The 25,385-nt window shown below is 36.9% G+C and overlaps 1 protein-coding gene across 1 annotated transcript in view; it reads right to left on the minus strand.

The window, feature by feature from the left end:
- Window positions 1–25,385, minus strand: part of CSMD1 (CUB and Sushi multiple domains 1) — a 3,274,537-nt gene that overhangs the window by 477,096 nt on the left and 2,772,056 nt on the right. The window contains exons 47-49 of the mRNA XM_073626646.1: window positions 19,101–19,289; window positions 18,484–18,630; window positions 15,755–15,943 (exon numbers count right to left, since the gene is read on the minus strand). Coding sequence (XP_073482747.1) covers window positions 15,755–15,943; window positions 18,484–18,630; window positions 19,101–19,289 — 525 coding nt within the window. The remainder of the gene's footprint in view (window positions 1–15,754; window positions 15,944–18,483; window positions 18,631–19,100; window positions 19,290–25,385) is intronic.

Consider the following 25,385-nt stretch of genomic DNA (forward strand, 5'->3'; position numbering starts at 1 on the left):
ATTTGAGATAATTGACAGACTGGGAATAATGTCACCTGGCTCAGAGATAATCTTAACCAATTAAAGATTTCTTGTGCACAATGTACTGTTGAGACACCATTACTGTGTATATTTTTCTGAGAGATAATGAGCAATTTGGAAAATTGCTGTCTTTGGTCATATTATAATTTTATATATACAAATGAAAACTAAAAAAAAGGAAAGAAAAAGAAAACATAGGCTTTTAAAGAGTTATAAAAATCAAGCCTTTACCTATTTACATTTATTTACAAATGTATAATTTGATAAATGTTTAAAATGTGGCAATATCTCTTACAGTTTGTTAACTATAAATATTATAGGTGAACAGTACTTTTACGGTATTATGCCTTCAGGTTCCCACATTTGTTCACTTATCTGTGGACACATTTAGCAGCAAGAGAATGTGGAAATATGTAGACTGTATAATGAATCTATCACCACCATGTTTTCTTGGTACATATGTCTATGAATTTTCTTTTAATTCCTGTTATCTTAATGCATAAAGCCAGTTAGAAACAGGAAATGTAATACAAATTACATCTGTGTTTTATACTTTTATATATGTGACAGTTTTAGAGGTAGAGCAACAAATAATTTCTTTCAACAATACTTCGGAATTTTTTTATTTTTATTTTTTGAAGAATCATTATCATTTACAATCATTTACAAAATCATATTTTTTTTTCTTTATAATAACATTTGCAAAAAAATGCCATTATAAAACAGCCTATCATCACTGACAAAATCCCAGTATAGCAAATTGGAATCTGTGTCAATGCAGGGCTAAGCACTCTAACTATAATATTGCTCATAAACTTTTTTGTTTTACTGTACAAGTATGCACCATTAAATGCATATGGTCATCTTTAAGTTAGACTTGTATGGCTTTTGTACAAAATATTTTTCTCTTGTTGTCATATCTTGTTATTCTATAAAAATGAAAGGGACTGATGAGAGAAAGTAAGAGTAGAAAAAAAATGTGCATAACGTATCCATTAGTTCATAGAGATCTACAGTTCTCTATGCTGTTTGTTTGGGGTTTTTTTTCCTTCACATTTGCCCTGCTCTCATCTACCTCTTTTTATGTGTGATACTTAGTGTCATGTTGCAATAGTTCTGGTTCATATTTGGAATGAAGGGGGGGTCAAGTAAATGGAAGAGAAGGGAAGAATAAACAGAAAAATAGAAAAGTAAAAGAAAGTAGACCAAAGTAATATAAGAATGAGAAGGAGGGCACAAGCATATGGGCATGACAACATGGGCATGCGTTTAATATAAAACAAAATAAAAAAAAATGATGTTCACATACTATAGGGTAATACCAATTTAAATATGCAAAATAGAAACAGGTGGAAAACTTGAACACGGAGACTGGGATATGCAACACATGACCTCTGGGAAATTCCCAGAAAGTCACGTGATGCACTTGGAAAATTCTAGAATTGGGGCTTATTATAAATAGAACCCCACTCTGAGGTACACCACCAGTGGGTCTGTCACAGCTGAAGGAGCTCCACCTCACCGCTGTCATGTCCATTAAATCACTAGTGAGACAGGTGCTGGAGCAGGCAGGTAGCAGTGGGGGAGAAGAATGGCTACAGCGTTGCCTTCATTTGGCTGCTTCCATTCACAACAATGCACCAACACCACCTTGTGTTCACGGTGAGTAATACAACATACTAAGTAATATTATTCTATTGCAAAATTATCTGACAAAATAACTGCAAATGTGAATGTGAGTCCTATTTATGCAGCAGCAGTATGGCCTAGTAATACAAGTAATATGAATACAGTGGAAGATGGAATTAGCACTAATTATGTGGCAAACTCTAATGGTTTAAATTCTGTAGTAGAAATTCCTGTTCCTCCAGCATTTCTCGGGCTATTTCAGCAGTTCCTGAAACATGTATGAAAGAAGTGCTACCGTGTGAGATCTTGCCAGTGGGATATCATCTTTCCAATCAAACAAAAGAAAAAAACTGGAAGGGTGAGTATAGACATATTTTCACTATTGCCATCTTCCAAAGATTTTATAACAAAATCTGAGAGAGCACTTGAAGAAAAAAGTGAAGATGATAGGCGGAGACCAGCGGTGAGATCATTTCATAACTGGCTTCAGTCATTCACAATTTATGCAAGCGTTCTGGGTGAAAAACACCCAGAATTTTGTTGTGGACTTTTTCAGCACCTGGAACTTGTATTGGAGGCATACAAGAATTTTGAAGGTTTAGGATGGATAATTATGATGAATCATTCAGCCAAAGCTGTCTATTTATCCATCTTTAAAGTGGGGTATAAAAGACGTGGGACTATGGCTTAATTTAATATTGCCACGTCTTTTATCTCACCATACAAAAAAGGTTTCTGCTATGCATTTAACAAAACACAATGCAGATGGGGCAATGCCTGTAAATATAGGCATGAATGTTCACAATGTTCAGGTACACAGGAAGTATTTTCAAGGACAGAGAGAACATATTGCAAAAAGCATGAACACCATTGAGATTAGCAAGAATGCTTCACTGGTTGGAAATTTATCCAGACAAGGAGACAGACAAAATTTTAGTTAATGGATTTTCACATGGTTTCCCATTGCCCACAACCCTGTGGTAATGGCTGTAATGTGGTTTAAAATCTAAAGTCTGTTAATCTATTCTCTCATATTGTAAAAGAAAAGTTAAACAAAGAGGTATTGGAAGGCCGTATGGATGGTCCTTTTAAAACTCCTCCATTTATCAACTTTAGAATCTCGCCATTAGGTATTATCTTAAAAAGGAACACAACCCGTACAGACTTATACACCACCTATCATACCCAAAGGGGGCATCTTTAAATGATGAGATTGAAGAAAGTTTGTCTTCAGTCTCATACTGCATATTTGAAGAGGCAGTCTTTAAAATCAGAAAATTTAGTAGGGCAGCTTTGTTAGACAAGATGGATATAAAGGCAGCTTTTCATGTATTACCAATAGCTCCAGAGGCATATAATTTTTTAGGTATTCATTTTGAAAATAACTTTTATTGTGATATGTACCTACCTATGGGCTGCTCAATATCCTGCGCCTATTTCAAAAAATTTCCCACATTTTTGTAATGGGTGGTAACATTTGAGTCTGGATATGAAGGAATCCTACATTATCTGGATGACTCCCTTTTCAAAGGTCCTGCAGACTCCCCTATCTGTTATTTCATGCTTCAGATTTTTAGTAAGATTGATGAATACTTTGGTATTCCTTTAGCAGCTGAAAAAACAGTGCTTCCCACATCTTCAATAATTTTTTTTAGGCATTAATATTGACACAGTAAATTTAGAATTCAGATTATCTTTGGACAAAATATATACATTAAAATTTATAATGTCTGGGTTTTTTTTTATAAAAAAGAAAGTTTTATTAAAGGAGCTACAGTCGTTATTAGGTTTATTAGCCTTTGCGTCTTGCATAATGCTAGTGGGTAGGGCCTTTTCACGTCGACTTTATCTGGCCATCTCAGGCATCAAATCCCCATTTTCACATGTTAGGCTAACTTCTGAGCTAAAAGAAGATTTAGTAGTGTGGTTAAAGTTTTTTGACAGCTACAATGGTCGCTCTTTTTTCCAAGAAAATTTCATATTTTCTGAAGATTTTGAGTTTTTTACAGATGCTGCGGGGTCTTGTGGCTTCTCAGCAGGATGGAAGACACATTAATCTAGAAACTATTACAGTCTATATAAAAAAAGTCAATCGCAAATAGCACATGGGCAGAATACTCTGTTGCATGGAACAAATGGGTCAGTTTTGCTAGAGATTGTAATTTCCATTTTAAATCTCCTTCAGAACAGTTAATATTAACATTCTTATGTTCCTTAATGCATAAAGAGGTGTCTTACAGCCATATTGCTAAAACTCTGGCAGGAGTATCATTTTTTCTAAAACTGCAAGGTCTGCCTAGTTGTACGTCTTTTTTCTCTGTACAACAAGCTCTGAGAGGTTACAGGAAGAGCCATTATACTGCTGATAATAGGAGACCTATTTCAATTTTGAGAAAGATTTGCATGATTACTTCAGAAGTTTGCTTCTCAGAATTTGAATCTAAGCTATTTAAGGTAGCATTTGTTTAAGCGTTTTTGGAGCAGTATGAATCTCAGAAGAACTGCTTCCAAATAATAAATTAGCTCATGCTGGTCTTTTGCTACAGCATGTGGAAGTCTTGGATGCAGGGATTAAATTGTTTATCCCATTTTCTAAGACAGATAGGATCAGTAGAGGTAAGTGGATTAATCTACATACATATGGCGATAAAATATATGCCCATTAGTCCTGGTAAGGAATTACATTCGGATTAGGCCTCAGGCGGGTGTTCAATTTCTTATTCATGCAGATAGTTTTCCTATGACCAGGTACCAGTTTAATTTTGTTTTGAAAGGTTGCATGAAAAAGTTAGGATTACAACAATTGAGAGTTACATCTCATTCTTTTTGTATCGAGGCAGCTACGGAGGCTGCAAGAATGGGACTTGACGACTCCATCATACAAAGGCTGGGCAGATGGGAATCTCAATGTTTCAAAAATGTATGTGAGACCTGACCTCTCTTTTTAAATTCCAAGTGATAGAAGGATTGTTTGGATTCTAGGACACTAATTTATTTATTGGGCATTTAAAAGAGCTGCACTACGTTGCTACACATCTAATCTGTCCTTGGATTGTGCAAATTTTCAATTATTCTGGAAAGACATCCGGGGTCTCCACTGGGCTAATTTGTCTTTTCATATTTACAGGTTGTTTGAAATTTGACTAACTCCTGATATTGTAATCATCCACCTTGGGGGGAATGATGTAGGTAAAGCCAACACCCTGGATCTCATGTATAAAATGAAGAGGGATTTACATAGTCTCACCATGTCGTCCCCAAATGCTAAAATAATTTTTTTCAGAAATTGTTCCCAGACTTTTGTGGTTAAGCAATCCTAACTTAAAAAATTTGGAAAAAATTACACGTAGAATAGATAAATCAATGTAAAAATGTATGCCTATTATAGGTGCATTTTCATACAGACACCTCGATCTTGAAGGAGACTTTAGTGGCTTATATAGGTCAGATGGCGTGCACTTATCTGAGGTAGGGCTAGATATATTTAATTTAGGGTTACAGTCTAGTATTGATTCGGCTACAGTCTTGGGGTGGGGCCGGTTTTGAAAATGCAAGTCCGGCGGTTGGGGACTGGTATTTATGATTCATGAGATTTGTGCTCGAGTTGTTTTATGGCTGAGCAAAGTTATATTTTGCAGATTAATAAAGTTCAAGGAAATGTATTAATACATAATATATTTATATGAAGTTTGTTTTTCATTGCATATTTTTATTTAAAACTATTAAATGTGCCAAGGCCATAATTTTGCCAATCAATAATGTCTGTGTTATTTATTTGGTAAATTGAAGTAATAATATCCGTATTTTAGGATTACCTGAACAAGAAGAAGTCCCCTGTTATTTTTTTTGAGAAATGGTTAATGAATATTTTTGGGGGGGAGGGCGTTTCAAAATTTTTCGCAATAGAGTGAGCTCATCGTATACCAAGTCACTCTCCGCCCCCTGAAGGCAGGCCCAGACCAATTATTATTAGGATATTAAATTGTCAAGATAGAGATCTTATATTGTCTAAAGCACGAAAAAGGGGAAGTATTGAATACAATGGTAATAAAATGTCTTTTTTTCCAGATTTTTAAGTTGAAGTGCAGAAACAGAGGGCAACATTTGCTGAAGTTAAATGCAGGTTAAAGGCATTGAAAATCACATATTTGATGCTGTTTCCCACAAAATTGCGTATTACAGACTGAGATGGAGTCCAGTTTTTTGACACTTCGGGCGCAGTGAATGCGTGGCTGGACAAGAAGCGGTAGTGGATGGGGAGAGTGGTAATGGGTAAATGGGCTGGAGGGGATTAGGCTGGGATAAGGGAGCGGTATTTTGTTCGCTTTTGATCTCCTTTGCTTGCTCTTCTTTTTCCCCATCAGGATAATATATAGCACTGATGTGACGTCGGAAGTTGGCCACAATGGATCCCCAGGATGTGTCCCGTGTGAACAAGAGGTGTGAAGCTGGTGACTTCCCTTTAGGGAGGGACATCCAGCTTGATGTGATTGTTTCTAGATACAGGTTAGTGTGGGCTGGGAGGGAAGTGGGGTGGAAGGGGGGTGGTGGGATTCAAGTGTGGGGTGGGGGGTTTTACTGTGGGTTGTTTTTTTCCTCTCCCCCCTCTCCTTCCCCCCCTCTCTCTTTTTACCTGTTTTCTTATTTTTTACTTGTCAAGCTTCCATTTTGGAGGGTGGCTTATACTTTTTCGAGGTCACTTGGTTGGTCCCCTAATGGTTATATTTTTTTATCATAAGATACTGGATTTTGATAACAAGTAAAATAAAGATTATGTCTTGGAATGTCAGAGGATTGAGGGATAGAAGAAAGAGACAAGCAGTAAAGGAATTAATTGAATTCCATAATCCAGTAATAGTTTGCTTGCAGGAGACGCATGCTGGAAGGGAGGATGATAAAATGTTCAGTATATTTAGATACAGACATCAATTTCATGCCAACTATTCCACATACTCTCGAGGAGTGAACATTTTGATTTTGAGTTCTATCAGGTTCACATGTAAACAGTGTATTAGAAATCCTGAAATGTTTTTTTTTGGTAAATGTTTATATTCCTCCTCCATATAAGGATGAGGTATCAAAAAAGTCTTTGGGAAAATGGCACAATGGTTGGACTTTAATAACATACTAAACGAAGAGGCAGATAGACGGAGTAATAAAAAGATTAAAGGGAAAAGAAATGTAACAAGCTTGGCCCGCCAGATACAGGAAATGGGTTTAACGGATGTGTGGAGATCCAGGTACCCTGATAGCAGAGAATATTCATGTTGCTTTAGAACTTATGGGTCATTATCAAGAATTGACCTGGCCCTGGGAAACAGGAGTTTTCTCTTGTGGTTAAAATAAATTCAGTATGAATCAAGGGGACTCTCTGATCATTCTCCATTGACTCTATCTTCTTGAAGGAACAACTTGTTCATCCATTGTGGAAAGTCAACCCCCAGTGGCTGACCCTGATCCCAGAGAGGAGTCAAATAGAATTATTGCTGTTAGGATTTTTAAAGACAATAAGTCCTCAACCTTTATGGTAATAGTTTGGGATGCAATGAAAGCCTAACTATGCAAAAGTTAGGCAAATAGAACATGAGTTTATATTAGACCCCACAGAAGAAAAACGCTTAGCCTGGCAGGAAGCTCAGAAGCTATACAGAGTATCCACAACATGTTTAGGGACTTTTATATATGACTCTATGAATCTGAAATATCAAATAAAATAAATCAAAGTAAATAATTCTTGGATGATCTAGTCATGGCTAAACTGACATCAATAGAAAAAAGCCTTGCATATTCCTCTGGTAGAGTTGGAAGAGGTAGTGAGGCAAATTCAAAATAATAAAGCACCGTGGATGATGGACTCCCTGTGGAGATATATAAAATATATGGCCAGACCTTACTCACAGAACTTCTTGAAGTATTAAATGAAGCTTATATTACGCAGGAACTCCCTAAATCAACGATGGAAACAATAATAATTGTAATCCTAAAACCTGGTAAAAATCAATTAAAACCAGATTCATATTGCCCAATTTCTTTTCTTACATCAGATGTTAAGATCTTAGCTAGGATGTTGGCAAATAGACTATCCAGATATATTAATATTTTGATTCACAGGGATCAATCAGGGTTTATTCCATCTAGATCAGTGGCAACAGATATTTTTAGACTATTTTTGAACCTGCAGCTACCCATGGATAACGAGGGAACTGGTGCTATTCTATCCCTGAGAATACCTGTGGTCGGTATTAACTGCCTTCGGTGTAGGACCAGGTTTTTTTATCTTGGCTAAAAATATTATATAAGGATCCAAAGGCGAGACTGAGAATTAATAACACTATGTCACCAGTTTTCTCATTATCCAGGGGGACCAGACAAGGCTGCCCTCTGTCCCCACTGCTGTTTGCTCTGGCAGTAGAACCATTAGCCGCGGCCATAAGACAGTCAGAGGGGATAGTGGGGTTTCAACGTTCAGGTAGGGAGGAAAAAATAGCCCTATATGTGGATGATACCTTTTTTTTGGGTGATACCGCAGAATCCCTAGAGGAACTTATGATGCTTGTCTCTGCATTTGGACAGATTTTGGGGTTCCGTATAAATTGGGAGAAATCATTATTGATGCCGCTACATGAAGGAATATCTCTTTACCATGTGGTGCCACACAAATACAAATTAAACATAAAGTCAAGTATCTGGGGATTGAGGTAACACAAAATGTGGGGGACTATGTTGATTTAAATCTCAAACCATTATTGCTAAGGTTCAGGGATAAGTGCCGGAGTTGGTGTAAAATCCCTTAAACAGTGATTGGCAGAGCTAATATGGAGGAAAAAACAGCCACATATAAAATTAACAAGTTTAATGTTAGATAATGATGAAGGGGGACTTGTTATTCCACATCCCAAAAATTATTTTTTTGCCTCACACATTCAGCAATTTTGGGGCTGGACGGAGTTGGACCCTATACAGGGATTATTATTGCCATTAAGTAGGGGTTATACATTGATCTCCTTACTACAGACAAAAAAACCTAGAAACGGATAAAAAGTTCATGACTGGTCAACTTTTTACTAAGGTCTGGCATGAAATTAAAAAAAATTATTAATATTATGGGTTATACTTCACATACCCCAATTTAGAACAATGCTAACTGTGAGGTGTTGTGGAAGTTAGAAGGGTTTGAGCTTGGGCAAACACAGAGATATGTTTAGCAACTGTTTTGGAATGATAGCTTAAAATCCTTTTCTCAAATATCTGATGAATTTGGGATTCCAAGACAGAGGTTTTTCCTTTTGCAGCTTAGACACACCCTATAGGCTCAGGCTTGTACTTTTGAATTTAAATTAAATAACTTTAAAATAATATCACTGTTGAAATATAGAGGTCAAAAGCAGGTCAAAAGCAGGGTCTTATCTTACGACTCTATGAGCTACTGCATAAAATGTTTAAAGAATCCTTAGATATTTCCTCTAGAGTTGAGTGGGAACAGGACCTGGGACCATTGTCAGAAGATCAATGGTTAATGGCTTTGTCTACGACCCCAAAGGTGTCATCATCCACTATCCAAAAGCTAACATAATTGTTTATCTTACATAGTTCGTATTATACCCCAGAGAAATTGTTTGAGTGGAAACGTAGAGAATCCCCTCTATGTCCTCCTTGTAAAGGTGCCCTCAGCAAATTTAATACACATGTTATGGAGATGTCCCAAACTCCATCGATATTGGCAGGGTATAATTAAGCCTATTAATGACGTGCTGCAAATTAAACTATCACTGGATCTTGGAATGTGTCTGCTAAATATAGTGGAGGATTCCAGCTTCTCAGAAAATATCTATGTTTCAATATTAAGAAGTTTGTTCCAGGCACGGAAATTAATAGCGCAGAAATGGATCTCTATATACACACCAACAGTGGAGGAATGGAGAACGCAAATAAAAGAAACCATATTAAAGGAGAAATTTGTCTTTCTACATAGAAGCTGTCAAGGGAAATTTGAGGCTATCTGGAGAGGCTGGTTGGAGATCTTGGGTCCGGAAATGTGAGACGCCTTAAAAGTTCAAGAAGGACATTATCCGGCCGGATTAATAAGGGGAGATGGGGGTGTGGATTGCCTTAGAGAGAGAGGTGGGGAGGTTGGATTTGGGGTGGGGGGAAGGGAGGAGGAGAGGGAAATTGGTGTGTTATTAACCCCCCTTTTTTGGGGGGGGTTGTTTGTTTTGGCTGTTTGATGCTATTAAATGAAATGTATATATGAGCTGTACCTGGACAATATGAATGTGAAATATATTGATGGAAAGAAAACATCACTAATAAAAATTACTGGATTAAAAAAAATAAGTTAGACTATAAATAAGGGAGAAAGTGCAATCTGCATTCCCATGAGAAGGAGGGCACAAGAATATGGACATGACAACATGGGCATGGGTTTGCCCCTCCCTATCTTAATATAAAAAAAAATATTCACATAATATAGGGTAATGCCACTTTATACATGCAAATAAAAACAAGTGGAAAACCGGAACAAGGAGACTGGGATATGCATCACGTGACCTCTGGGAAATACCCAGAAAGTCACGTGATGCAATTGGAAAATTCTAGAAGTGGGGCTTATTATAAATAGGACTCCGCTCTGAGGTAAACGGTCAGTGGGTCTGTCGCAGCTGAAGGAGCTCTCCAACCCCCCTCCCTTTTTGCAAGGCATGGTTATGTGGTTCATCACCCCTTTATGGAAAGGGGGGACTGGTGTTTATGATTCATGAGATTTGTGCTCGAGTTGTTTTATGGCTGAGCAAAGTTATATTTTGCAGATTAATAAAGTTCAAGTAAAGTTATGAATAAATAATATATTTATATGAAGTTGTTATTCATCGAACATTTTTATTTAAAACCAATAAATGTTCCGTGGCCATAATTTTGCCACTAGATGGTGTCTGTGTTATTTATTTGGTAAATTTAAGTTAGACTATAAATAAGGGAGAATGTTTCTCACTTTTAGGAGAGACGTCTCAACCTAAACTCTCTAGATGGGCAATGAAACAGTAAAAGAAAGACAATATCTGATTTCCATCCCATTGTAAGGGGTGGAACTGATGAATAGCAAAAAGATTATTTTGTCATTTAAACTGTCCCCTTCTTGATGGACACAGACATTTCATTAAACTTTTAAGTAACCCCTGCACTATTTTCTTATTCACTTATAAACATTCGAACTTGTGTTTAAACACTTACACACATCAGTAGCTGCATACAATTAATTTTTTACTACTGAATTTATTAAAAGTCAGAACATTTCTTCTAGCCTTATGCCCCATACACACGGTCAGATTTTCCGACGGAAAATGTGTGATAGGACCTTGTTGTCGGAAATTCCTACTGTGTGAAGGCTCCATCACACATTTTCCATCGGATTTTCTGACACACAAAGTTTGAGAACAGGATATAAAATTTTCCGACAACAAAATCCGTTGTCGGAAATTCCGATCGTGTGTACACAAATCCGATTGGACAAAGTGCCACGCATGCTCAGAATAAATAAAGAGATGAAAGCTATTGGCCACTGCCCCATTTATAGTCCCGACGTACGTGTTTTACGTCACCGCGTTTAGAACGATCTGATTTTCCGACAACTTTTTGTGACCATGTGTATGCAAGACAAGTTTGAGCCAACATCCGTCGGAAAAAATCCTAGGATTTTGTTGTCGGAATGTCCGAACAAAGTCCGACCGTGTGTACGGGGCATTAGTGTGCAGACAACAGTAAATACTTTAGAGATTGTGACACTCTCCACATAAATTACAGGCTCACAGCATCTACTCAATGACAAAATGCAATGTGGATGCTAAACTACAAGATTATTTTAGGCTAAAAGTAGTTCATTCTTTTGTGGGCCTTACTGGAGTTATTTTTTTTTTTTTAATGACATAGCATTTCATTGCTTGTTGTCCACTTCAAATCTGTCAGTAACCAACATGTTGTATAAACTCAAATATATTACAATTTTCTGCCTGAAGACCATCAACCACCTCCTTGCTCATTGTTTCCAAGGTATGACTTTAGTCTCATATTTATATTGGTATGTCCTTCTTTTCCTCTGAGCACTAAAAGAAACGTTGCACTTTTTCCCTCACCCAAAACACTTCCACACTCATTGACATAATAGCTGTAGTGCGCTAATTAATATTCTTACTGCCTAAAGGCCGCATCCACTGATATGGCATAATCTCTGTGAAACTCTCCAAGCATCTCATGCTTGAATCCCAGCAATTGTATTGCTTCATATCAGCTAGTTTATAGGGCAATGCATCAGCTAGCTAATTTTCTTTTTTTTTTTTTTTTTTTTTTCCTTGTCAAAAGAAGTTTATTGAGTATACAATGTTATAAAGATACATAAAGTAAGTTTACAAGGATCTATAAAGTAAGCTCATTGTTTTACAGTAGGGTTTATATAGGTAAATATCATGAAATTTCAAATATTAAACATTGGGTTCACGTAAACCTAAATTAAAGATATATATCATTTCCTTAGTTACTTTTGTAGGTATTTAAATGATTTATACCTACTATACATATTGTTTACAAGTAGAGTGTATATAGGTCAAATATATTCTGATAATGAGCTTTAATCGTAAGGTGGAGAAAAGGAAAGAGAAAGAAGAAAAAGGGTTGAAAGGTAGAGGTATGGTCCACAAGGTTGTCCCGCTCGTCAGTTTATTATTCTTTTTAGTTCTCTTTGAAGCCTTAGAATGGGTGTCTCTGTAAGTCATTTAATCTGTTACCATGGCAACAGGACAGAGTCATTGAAGTTTGACAGGAACTGTTGTTTTATCCAAGGATGCCAAAGTTTTTCAAATTTTGGAATTTGATTTTGATCGATGGCTACCATCTTAGCATGGGACATTGTATTATTCATTCTGTGAATTGTTTCTGCTAGTACCAATGTAGGAGATTTCCATGCCTTGGCCACTGTTTGTTTTGCAGCCGTTATTAGTTGGATCATAAGTTTGAATTGAGAGAGTGTTAACCATTCCGGTTTTAGATTAAGTAAAGTTAAATATGGATCTGGTTGTATTATTTTTTTAAATATTTTAGATGCAATCACGAAAACTTCCTTCCAGAAGGTTTGGATTACTGGGCACGTCCACCATATGTGTAAATATGTGCCTATTTCTGGGCATCCTCGAAAACAAAGAGCTGAGGTATTAGGTGAATATTTTGCCACTCTAGCGGGTACAAGGTACCAGCGAGTTAGGACTTTATAATTTGTCTCCAGTGCTAAGATGTTGGGTGAAGATGACTTAGATGTGAGCCATATGTTAGACCAGTCCGTGTCTTCTAAAGTTCGTCCCAAGTCCTCCTCCCACCTCTGAACGTAAGAGGGTCTATTAAGATTTGCTACTCCATATAATTGATTATAAAGTGATGAAATTGTACCTTTAGCAAATGGATCTTTTGTACAGATTGATTCAAAAATGGATAATTGGGATAATGGTGTATCCCCCTTTAGGAATGGTGTATAGAAATTTTTGATTTGGAGATATCTAAATATCTCAGAGTTTGGTAGATCATATTTTTCTCTAAGCAATGGGAATGAAGGGAATGATTTAGATGCTATGAAGTCATTTAGTGTCTGAATGCCTGATGTTGTCCAAGCTTTAAAAGAATTTGGGTAGATCCATGCCGGATAAAAGGCCGGATTTCTGATAAAAGAAAGGAGAGGATTGTGTGGAGATTGTAACTGATATTTGGTTTTTAGTTTATCCCAGAGAGATAAGAAGTGTTTAGTTATGGGATTATGAATTTTAAAGCGGTCTTTAGGATCAAGCCATAATAAATTTGATATTAATAGAGGGTCATTTTCTGAAGCCTCTATAAATACCCATAATGGGATTTCCTGTTTTGCATGGTATTTGGACAGACTGGCCAAATGTGCTGCTCTGTAGTAGTTAGTAAAATTAGGGTATCCCAGGCCTCCTTTATTTTTGGGAAGATGTAGTGTGTGTATAGGTATACGTGGTTTAGAAGAGCCCCATATAAACGAAGTTGCTCTTTTTTGTACTATTCTCAAAAAATAGGAAGGAATTGGAATAGGGAGGACTCTGAATAGATAAAGCAATTTGGGTAGAATAGTCATTTTGATTGCATTAATTTTCCCTATCCAGGATAAAGGAAGTTGCGACCATTGTTTTATTAGATTTGTGATCTGTCTTAATACAGGAGGATAATTGGTTGAGAATAAGTCAGAATGAGATGCTGTTAAATGAATTCCAAGATATGGGATTGATTTTTCTGCCCATGTGAATGGGAGTGCAGCCCTAGCCGGGATCAATTCCATGTTTGTGAGAGAAATATTAAGCACTAGGCATTTCTTAGGATTAATCATAAGGCCGGATAGGGCTGCAAATCCATCAAGAGCTGGTATTAAGTTAGGACCAGAGACCTGTGGTGATGATAGAAAAAGTAATATATCGTCTGCAAATATACATAATTTGTGTGTAATACCTCCTACTTCAATGCCAGTTATAGTTTGGTTTGTTCTGATGTATTGGGCCATGGGTTCGAGTATAAGGGCAAATAATAAGGGAGATAATGGGCAACCCTGTCGGGTACCTCTTTCGATATTAAAGGCTTCAGATTTGTATCCAGCATATTTTATATAGGCTTTGGGTTTATCATATAATGCTTTGATCCATGTTAAAAAGTGGGGTCCAAAACCCCATTTTTGTAATGAATATTGCATATATTGCCAGGATACTGTGTCAAATGCCCTCTTAATATCGAGAGATAGAAAACATAAAGGGATTTTACGTTTTTTAGCAATATGTGCCAATAACACTGCCCTGCGTATATTATCGCCTGCCTGTCTATTTGGCATGAAGCCTACTTGATCTCTATGTATTAATTTTCCTATAATGCTATTGAGGCGTTTTGCTATTATTTTTGCTAATAATTTAATATCGAGGTTTAACAGAGAGATAGGCCGATAATTCACACAGGAAGTATCATCAGAAAGGGGTTTTGGGATCATACAAACAATTGCCATTAGTGTTTCTTGCCGAAAAGAATGTCCATCTAGAAGTTTGTTAAAAGTTTCAGTGAGAATGGGAGAGAGTATTTCTGAGAATGTTTTATAGTATAAAGCGCTAGCTAATTTTCTAAGTGATCTCTGACTGCAGCCAAAAAAGACTGGATGCTGGAAATCATGTATATAATCTCATATTTTCTGGGTTGTGTGTGAATGTACAGCAATCCATTGGTCACAAGAAATCCTGGGCCATGGGCTGGCAGCATAAAATGCTAAAAAGTGGCTGATGAAGGAGTCCATTACTGCGTCCGTGTGGAAGGAGTACAGCTGAGAGAAATAATTCATTGCCTTCTCCCTGAATCATGAATATTTATTTTAATATGTAGAACATATACATGTATAAAACTTTCAACAGAATATACTGTATAGATTGCATAGAATGTACACAAGACAGGTGCACTCAGTTAATAAAAACAACTCCCTTTTTATACACTGATTATAAAATAATTTTCTCTGTTTCTAAATGCAGTAAATTATGCACATACTTTACACTGTATAGAGCTCTGGTGTTCAACATGTAGCACATGGGGAGTATGTTGCATCTTGTAGGCAGGGATGTAGGGAGCGTAGTTGTGGGAGCATTGGTTTGTAAAGGGATTGTAGTGGTTGTGACCACTAGCAGTTTTATGTACAGTGCCCTCAGTTTCTGACTGTATCTTACAGCATGTCCTTAGTTTCTGGCCAATTTCTGTAACATGCCCAGAGTCTCTGACTATCTCCTATAGCATGCCTGCAATCTCTGACCATCTATTGCAGTGTATCCATAGTCTCTGATAGTTTTATGCAGTATTCCATAGAGTAAATGTTATATGTAGCTCTTTTGGAAATGTCAGTAGCCCACTTGAGGGCCTCTATATTAAAAAAGTTGATCATCACTGGTACAGAGAGAACAAAATATAGATTTGTATGGAGTAAAAAAGTAAAGCAGCTTAAGTCAGATTAAGAGAAAAAAACATATAACAGTTTTATTTGCATGTCTTCAAATACTGATTGCCAGACAATAATTTATCTCTACACATGACATACCTTTACAAACTGGTGCTGGTGAAGCCCATTCATACATTCCATTTTGTCTCCGTATGCATGTTGTATTACTGTTTCCAATCATTTGATATCCAGCCTTACAGTAGTAGTAAACTTTTGAACCAAGTTCAATGCCCGTCTTGTTCAAAATCCCCCCATTATTTATTACTGTGTGCAAACTACAGTAGGCAGCTGTGAAACAAAATATGTAGATACAAAAATAAGTAGATGAAACATCACTTATAAAGAATTTACAATACTTCCTGTTGCTCTGGACACAAAGGAGCCAAAAGGCTTAACACACTCAAATTCCTGTTGTCACCTAGTTTATTTTTTGCATTGCCTTAAAATCAAACATTCACATCAGCATCTTTCCATGTTTGATGATGCAGTCTGGTTACTTTAAATTGCTCCCGGACCCCATAGCACCCTAATCCTATCCCCAAAAGCCATAAAAAGCTTCAGCCATATTAAGATAAGTAAAGCCAAAGCCATAAGTTTTTTTTAGTAAATTATGATGTAAGAAACATTATTACTTGGGATTTTTAAAACAGTTGATAACAACATAGAAGTAATTATGACCATGCACAAAAAAAAGGAAATTTCAGCACTATTTAGTTATGGCAAAAAAATCTCAAACTTTTTTTATTTCACTTTTGGATAGATGAAGGAAGGCTTAAAATCCATCTCAGGTTTTTGTTTAGCACATATTTCTCAATGGAGGATTTCTCTTGAGTTCCTGTCTCAGCTAAAATAGACAGTGAGATGAAATCTTTCCAAAGTAAAGAAAATTTTTTTTCACCACAACAAGCATGTTCACCAATCCTGCTTCCATAAAATCAGAAAAATGTGGATTTTCCCTCACTTTTAGTATATGTAAAAAGAGACACTAACACCAGCAAAATTCTTACAGGGCTGTTGACCTATCTCTACTTTTTACAAAATGTAAAAAAAAAGGTTTGACTTTAAAGTAAACCTGTGCCCAGACTTTGGACCATAAAGCATTTACATAATTTGAACAAGCAGTAAAATGATTTTAAAACAAGCTCTCAGTTTCTGCTGTAGCTATAGACTTTATAGAGAAATTAATCTACAAATTTCTGATTTTCTGTTACTTTCTATTGTACCAGATTTTTGCCAGCCTATCAAACCTCTAAGGTAGACACATAGCAAGTGTTTCTAAACTGTTAGAAACTGACTAGAACCTCACTGCAGAGTGTTTGTTGTGATATTTGTGAATGTATTAGAATGTGTTACTTTACTTTACAAGCAACTAGATAGGTTAGGAATGAGTTGTTTTAAATCTCTTTAACAGGGATGAGCTGAATTGCTCCGGGTTTGGTTCGAGCAGGGTTCAGCAATTTTCAAAGAGGTTTGAAAGCTGATCCCAAACCCTGTTGAAATAAAAAAGCCAAATTTATCTAAATGGCCTCTTCCCCATAACATTGGTCTGGTCATTTGGTGGGAGCCTTCTCAGAATCCAGACGCCCCTTTTAAAAATAAGGGGGCCTCCAGATATCACCTCCCCCATGCAAATGAGTAAAGGGTACATAGTACCCCTACTCATTCACAAAAGAAATGTAACCTAGAAATAAAGACACCCAGATATTTCACAATTTCTTTATTAAAAATACAAAACTATCAAAAATTCCTCACTGTAAATCCATCGTAAATCACAACGCCCATGACCTGTCAACACACTATACCTGGCACACACGTCCAATGGTATTGCTCACTGACTGAAGCTATGTATGTCATAAGCTATGTAAGGGAAGAGGCATGGATAATAGTGACATCATAGACCAATATTATTGCCCAAAATTGGCCTGTGACTTTGCTAATGTGGTCAAGGATTCCTAACCATGTAAGCTAATGTGCCAGTGATGGCAGTAGCTAATGACACATGGGGTTTCACTACTTGTTGCTTCTATAGGAATCATTGACAGTGGGAAACTGTCATATATAGAAAATATAGATATACTGTTTCTATATATGATGCTCAGCTCCTGACAAAAAGTAAAAGTTTGGCCACTTGTCCATACCTTCAAGAAGCTCAGTACAAACCTTGGTCCAAACCATTAGCTCATCCCTACTCTTCAAATGTGTGTTAAGAATATGTAAATAATTTATTGTTCATTGTCTAGAAACTGGTGCACTTTAAATACACATTAAAGCCTAAATCTAGGTTTTTTGTGAATTTAAATAGTTAATTTTCACCACAACAAACTATTTGCTTCATTTACAGATGCACCTGCTGGGAGCACTGTATAAACTGTATGTAGCTTCTTGCTCCTGGAACAAAATCAAATCAGGCTGAACACTGCTCAGCCATTCACAGAAGACATAATATTTCATCAATGAATACAAGGGTTCCTCTGATTGGCTGAGGTGGAGAAGTAGGTGGATGATGTCATGGCTCAGCCCAACTTGATTTTGTTCTGGGAATGCTGTATGTATCGGAGCTGATGCTACATACAGTGTACAGCATTCCCAGCGGGCACTTCAGTTGGTGAAGTAACTAGTTCATTTGAAGCAGCTTGGTCCAAACAAGCTAAAGTCACAAGAAACCTGGAATTAGAATTTATGGTTAATTGCTTAGGAAATAAAAAGACTTGCAGGAAGTCAAGAAATATCCCTATGTGTTAATACAGTACATATACAAAACCAGTTCAAAATAAAATTGAAATATGCCAGTCCGCTAATGATAAAATACCTTGCATACGGTTACAAACCTGAATATCGAATTTTGAAACCTCTTTTATTTGTAGCATGATCTGTTAACCAGCGAAGAAAAACAGTGTTGCTTTTGCTTGTAAAATTTTGTTGCCCTGTTAAATTGCCACTTAAAGCCACAATAAGTGGGCTTTGTCCGGATGGCCCTTTAAAAAAGAATGGAAAACGAAAATCACTTTCTGCTCTCCCAGGCTTTTCTAAAGAAAAGTACATTTTATTTAGTGTATTTGTGCTGGCAATTTACAATATTATTACTATGGCATAAAATAATATTGACTGCCATGTTGTGATTTATGCCATGATTTGCATGCTTTGGTATAAAATGATATGAGATTTTAGGTGTGAGTATTATAATAATATTTAATGCAATATAAAAAGGATTTTTACATTATACTTAAAAGGTTACTTCATATATGCAATTAACACTTTAGCAAAAATATCTGCTTGTCTATAATCTATTTAATGTAAACATTTTCCACGTAACCGAAATGTGATATCAAATTATGTTGTCTTCAGTATACTGAACATACATTTAATTGATGATAGCTATTCAGTCAGCTGTAATTACAGCTTACCAATAGTCTGTGTGTGTTTTATAATTGCAAATTTTTCTTACCATCAAACACTTCAAGTTCATCGAACTGTTTTTCACTTTGAAACATATCCACAAAAAATGATATGGTGTAACCAGGTTCAATCCTAATGCTCCAGGAACATGTCTGGGAATTAGGATAGTTTTCAGGATATCCAGGGCTAAGGATGACCCCAGATGATTCGTGCCGCATGTCATTTGCAGGACATTGTGCTACAAGAGATAGATCAAACCATCAAGTTATACATTTTGATAAGGCTAATATACATAGTTAAAAAAAAGTCTAATAACAGTAATTGCACCATTGAGAATCTAATACTATGCCAACATTTTTAGAATTACTGCACATAACTATTACCCCTTGCAGTTCCTTATTAAATGAGCCAAAAAGACCCTTTAATAATTGCATCAACATTTTCAGGATAGTTTCTATCAGAGATTAGTTCAATCTTTGAGATGCAATTTGTTCATATTTTTTTATTTCTTTAGCATGTGAGATTCAACTGTTATTGTGCTTTTAAATGGAAATGAGCCACATTTTACCTAGTGTAAAGTGATTCCAATCTGTGAATGTTTATGGCACATCTCCACTATAATACATATGTGCCATAGTTCAGGTGCACACGCTAACTACAGTATATCTAGGTAATGAAGATGATCTCTTGCACTCCTTCAAACATATAACACTGTTTATTTTAGAATCGATCATCAATGGGCTATTTGTACAGTAAAAATTTTAGAGCAGCAAAGCTTTGGTAAAACAGGCAAAATCTCTTTCATTTATATAAAGCAAGGCATCTTTGTATTGCCCAACGTAAACTAGCAACATGAATACTGTGTGCCAGAGCCATGTCCTTTTTTTTTTTTTTTTTGCAGACATGTTAAAATGCACAATTTAGGTCTGAAGATTAGAAGATTACTTAAAGCCTTCAGAATATTATCAGGGGATATCACAAAAGGTGTCATAAACACCCTTTAGAATTTGGTTGGAGCACAGCAGCAATGCATTCACTCACAGACAGGTACATGAATTTGCCCATGTCTACGCCGAGGAAGGAATGTCCACACCAGAGGAGTTTTATAGTAGGGGTGGGTGGAGCCTGATGGGGAACTGAGAGACTAGTTTGATATCCAGTTGAGACAAATACAATATAATACCTGATATTTTGGTAATATATAAAAAGATAAGACTGTATTCAGTAAATAAATACCAAATATGTCAAAACTTAAAACTGTGTGTACCCATGAAAATCTACAGTACCCAAAATGGTCCATAAGAAACACTTTAAAAACCTTTACAGCTCATTAATTTAGAGTTAACAGTCAATGATGACCCTAAATATATTTCTCTCCAGCATGTACAGGTATAGCAATACCCAATATGTTTGATGCAATGGTCTTTTTCATATGTCTGTGCACCATATATGCCTGTATGTGGAGGCAGGGGCTTCTAAAACACTTTTTATACTTTCATTTATTTTATTAAACTTTATTTTTTTTAAACCTTTTCTATACTTTAACTTAAAGCGGAGCTCCACTCAAATGGGGAAGCTCCGCTTGTCTACCTCATCTACCCTCCGCTGCCCCATTTGGGACCTTTTGGGAGGTAGGGGAGAGTGGGTACCTGTTTTGACAGGTATCCGCTTCCACTTCCAGCTAAGTTCAACATGACAAAGTGAGGGTGACCACTGTCCCCTCTTTTGTTTGCTCTAGCAATAGAGCCCCTAGTGGCACTTATCCGTTCCAACACTGATATTCAAGGCTTCCGATTCGGGGGGGATACAGGAGAAGTTAATGTTATATGCAGATGACACCATGCTACTCTTAGGGGATACCGGGAAGTCACTGGATGAAGCCATGGAGGTGGTGCAGACCTTCGGTTTGTATTCAGGGTTGGTAGTAAACTGGAATAAATTCTCACTCATGTTACGTGATGCGAGCACAGACCAGCAACTGTCAACACTTCTCGATATACCAGTGTCTAGGATTATTAAATATCTTGGTATACAAGTCACCCCTGACCCTTTGGATTATATTCAGCTGAATCTTACTCCTCTGCTAAATCGTAATCCGTGATAGGATTAAGGTCTGGTCCAGGTTGAAAATGTCACCAGTAGGTAAGATCGACCTTATAAAAATGATTCTTATGCCACAAATTTTATATGTCTTGCATAATTCCCCGCTAGCGAATCCCCTTGAAACAATTTTGAATCATCAATTCAATGTTCAGATCTCTCATATGGCACACCTCTATGGCTAGGGTGAAATTGGAACAACTTCAAAGACCCAAGGAGATGGGTGGACTGGTGCTGCCAAACCCATGGTTGTACTATCTGGCCTCCCAGCTACAACATATAGCCAGGGCACTTAATCCGTGCCCACCTCGGAGTTGAATTTGGTGGATTCAACCACCTCACTTCTTACATTCACTATTGGAAGGGGGGTGGCAGAGGGGTTGGAAGCACTTCAGTTTGGTAAATCGAATAAATTATACCCCACATACAATTTAATGTAGAACGTTTGGAATAAAGTCAGAACATTACAACAGGTAGAGGGATTTACTACATATAGCCTTATATGGCAAAATAAACACTATATAGAGCTAGGGAAATTAAAGTATAGCAAAAAATGGCAGCAATACGGAATCAATTACCTATCACAAATATTCCGTAATGGTGAGCTGTGGACGTTTGCCGCTCTCCAGGAGGAATTCCAACTCCCTGGGTCCATGCAATTTTACTATTTACAATTACAATATGCTATAAAAGCCGAAAGTGGGGTGGATGCCTGGGTTCAAAGCAGCACTTCTATCTTTAACTACATGACAGGGGTATCTTCTTATAAGGGATTCATATCGTGTAGCTACGCTATGTTACTTAATAGGTTCCTACCTGATCTGACCCGAAAGGTGATGGTTCAATGGGAGAGTGATGTTGGGCCCTTTGAAGAGGAACAGTGGGAGGAGGCACTTTTGGTGGTCTCTCAGTGCTCTTTGAATGTTGCACAATGCCTGTCCCAATAATACATATTATTACGAGTCCACTATACTCCTGTCAGGCTGGCTAGGATGGGAGTACTGGATGATCACTTATGCACTCGTTGCATGCGGGAACATGGTGACCTAATACACCTTCTGTGGCAATGTCCCAAGTTACATATTTATTGCACAGAGGTGTTGGAACTCATTGCCCGAGCTTTCCAGGTTCAAATTAAAAATGATCCCAAACCTTGCTTGTTAGGTATTATTGAGGGTGACTTGATTGAGGAGGTGCCCCGACAGGCGATAGCCAGGGCCCTTTTTCAGGCCCGGTTGCTGATTCTACGGCACTGAAAGTCGACAGAACCACCTACTGTGAGGGAATAGATAAAGCAAATGGGTAACACACTAAGGCTGGAAAGGCTTATCTACCAACATAGGGGTAGTATGGCAAAATCTGCTAAGCTTTGGGATCCATGGTTGAACGTACCAGGGCTAGCTCCGCTAGAACTGGTATTGCATCGAATAATGTAACTGTAGCTATACATATATCTGAATTTGTTGTATATGGAGGTTGCACAACCCGCAGCAAACCTATCTTATAGTTTTTTATTTTCTTTTAAGGAATTTAGAGTGAAGATGCAAACAGTTCACGTGTACAAGTTGTACCTATAGTACCATGTATGGAAAAAAGATGTGTGATTGTATAACAACCTGCATTGCTCTGATACCAATTATAGATGTATTGTACCCTTTTTCTTTTTCAATAAAACCTTGCTTTGAGATAAAAAAAAAAATGGCAAAGTGACCTGGAAGTTGGGTCCCCCTCCTTCCTCCCACAGGCAACCCATGCACAAAGCGCAGCCCGAAGCATGCATGCGCAGTAGGAAACTGGCTGGGAAGCCGCATGGCTTCACTGCCGCTTTCCCTTTGACATGATGGCAGCGCCAGCACCCGAGAGACGATTTAAGAACTTGCTTGGGTGAGGACACCACTGGATGCCTGAACAGGTAAGTACCCCAATAGTAAAAGTCAGCAGCTACAGTATTTATAGCTGCTGACTTTTAATTTTTTTTTGGGGGGGAACGGAACTCCTTGTTAACCTTATTGATATGACAAGAGGGCTGATAAGCCCCTATATGAATGCATAGTACAGGTGAGAGGTGACCCACAATGTCACCTCTTACCTTGAGCTGACCAAGCACCCCAGAATGGTTGGATTGGCAGCAGCAAAAAGGTTAAAGCCCATCCAAACATTTGGTTTAAATCAACTAATCATATTTTACGTGTATCAAAACAAAAGATGTTCAATGTCTTTTAGCTTATGTTTTTCTAAAGCAATTACAGCCTGAGTAGCAAAGTCTGTCTCCTCTAGCATTTGCAGAGTGGGACCCTGGTTTTAATTGTGAAAGCAATGGTCTCTCCACAGTGGTCCAACACACTCCCTACTAAATCCAAGATATGGCTCTTCTGCAGTCATTCTGAAGACCAAAACTAACATGCACCTAAAAATGTTATATTCTTTAGAGTTATTCTAAATCCCAGACACAGTACTTTTTTACTTTTTGTAACTCTGCTAGGGTTACTTTTCTAATATTATGTCTAATACAGTATAATAAAGATGTTTGCTTACCAAATACTATTCACTATTTTCAGCAAATATTATATAAAATTGCAACTTTTGAACTCTGCAAATGCGTTCTATGACTTTTTTTAATATCATTTACTGATATCTATCAGGTCATAATAAAACAGGGCTTTGTGAAAACCACTCTTGTCTTCCAATCTGCTGTCTCTTTATGACCAACTTATATTTCAAAAGTAAGAGGTAGTAAAAACAGATATGTTATTCAGCATAACAGATTCTAGGAATGTTTCCAAATTTCACAATGGATTCTTACTGCTGGCAGTGTAATTATAGACCTTTTCGCTAAGCTGCAGACAATAAACTTTAACACGTCCCTTAACTGAATGATCAATGACAAAAACATAATTATTGTTACTATCAAAAAGCAGCTAAAAATAAAACAGAAGGGATTTCATATGCAGACAGTGCTAAATTATTTACAGACTACATATTCAGCATTAAATATATCATGTGTGCAGTGATCAGAGCCAGGCCATTAACATTTATTACACAAGTGCTTTTGATTTCCTCCTATTTTAAATAAAATCTAAAGTAACTGTATTGCCAGACCCTTCAATTAGATCTCTATATAGATGTGAGAAGGTGAAAATAGTATTTTTATTAATAACAGTAAAAAAGAGTAAAGCTATTTTATTATTTTACTATAAAGATTATGGACAACCTTGAAAGATTTGTCATTTAATACAATATGTTAAATAGAAGTTTTGTTTTAAACTTTTATTCAAATAATGAAGCTCAACACCTGGGGAAACTTTTTTTGTCTTTGGTAGAGTACAGAATGGTACTGTTAGGCACTGCCACTGCACAGAAAGCTGCAGAAACATTCCTCAAAAGGAATACAGTTCCTCAAAAGGAATACAGACATTAATTACCTTACCCCCAGGCCAATTCTGACATTTCTGTCATACATGTAAAATCAGCATTCTTTTGCTATAAAATTACTTAGAACCCCAAAACATTATATATATTTTTTTTGAAAGCAGAGACCCTGGAGAATAAAATGGTGGTTGTTGTAATTTTGTTTTCCAATATTTTTGTATAACTATTTTTTAGCACACATTTTTAGGAAAAAAATACACTTTAATGGATTTTAGTGCACACCAACGCAATATAATACCCATTTTTTGGTAAAATTTAAAAGTTGATATTATGCAGAGTAAATAGATACCTAACATCTCACTCTTTAAAACCGTGTACACCTTTGGAATGATGACAAATTACGGTACCTAAAAATCTAACTATGGGGCAACCGGTGATGGACACCACAAGGACATGCTAGTTTCACTAAAAAGCCCCCTTCAAGTTGTTATGCTGTCTATCATGTGTAATCTCGGCCCCAGCATAAATATGATGGAAGATAAAATCACCCATGTTGAAACTGACATCAGCAGCATTATCTCCACAATCAATAACATTGACACACATGTGAATAAAATGCAAGACACTAAATGGATAAAAGACAAGCTGGCGGACATAGAGGATAGATCCCACCAGAATAACATTAAAATCCACAGGATAATAGAATCGGTGCAGCCCTCTGACCTACCCTCCTATGCACACGGCCTGATCAAATCCTTAATGCCCTATCTTAAAAACATTGAATTGGTCATCGACCGCATCCACAGGCTTCCTAAACCATCCTTCTTGCCTGCAGCAGTCTCTAGAGATGTGATTCTCCAAATTC

This window comes from Aquarana catesbeiana, linkage group LG04 (genome assembly GCF_042186555.1).
Source record: "Aquarana catesbeiana isolate 2022-GZ linkage group LG04, ASM4218655v1, whole genome shotgun sequence".
Taxonomy (NCBI): Eukaryota; Metazoa; Chordata; class Amphibia; order Anura; family Ranidae; genus Aquarana; species Aquarana catesbeiana.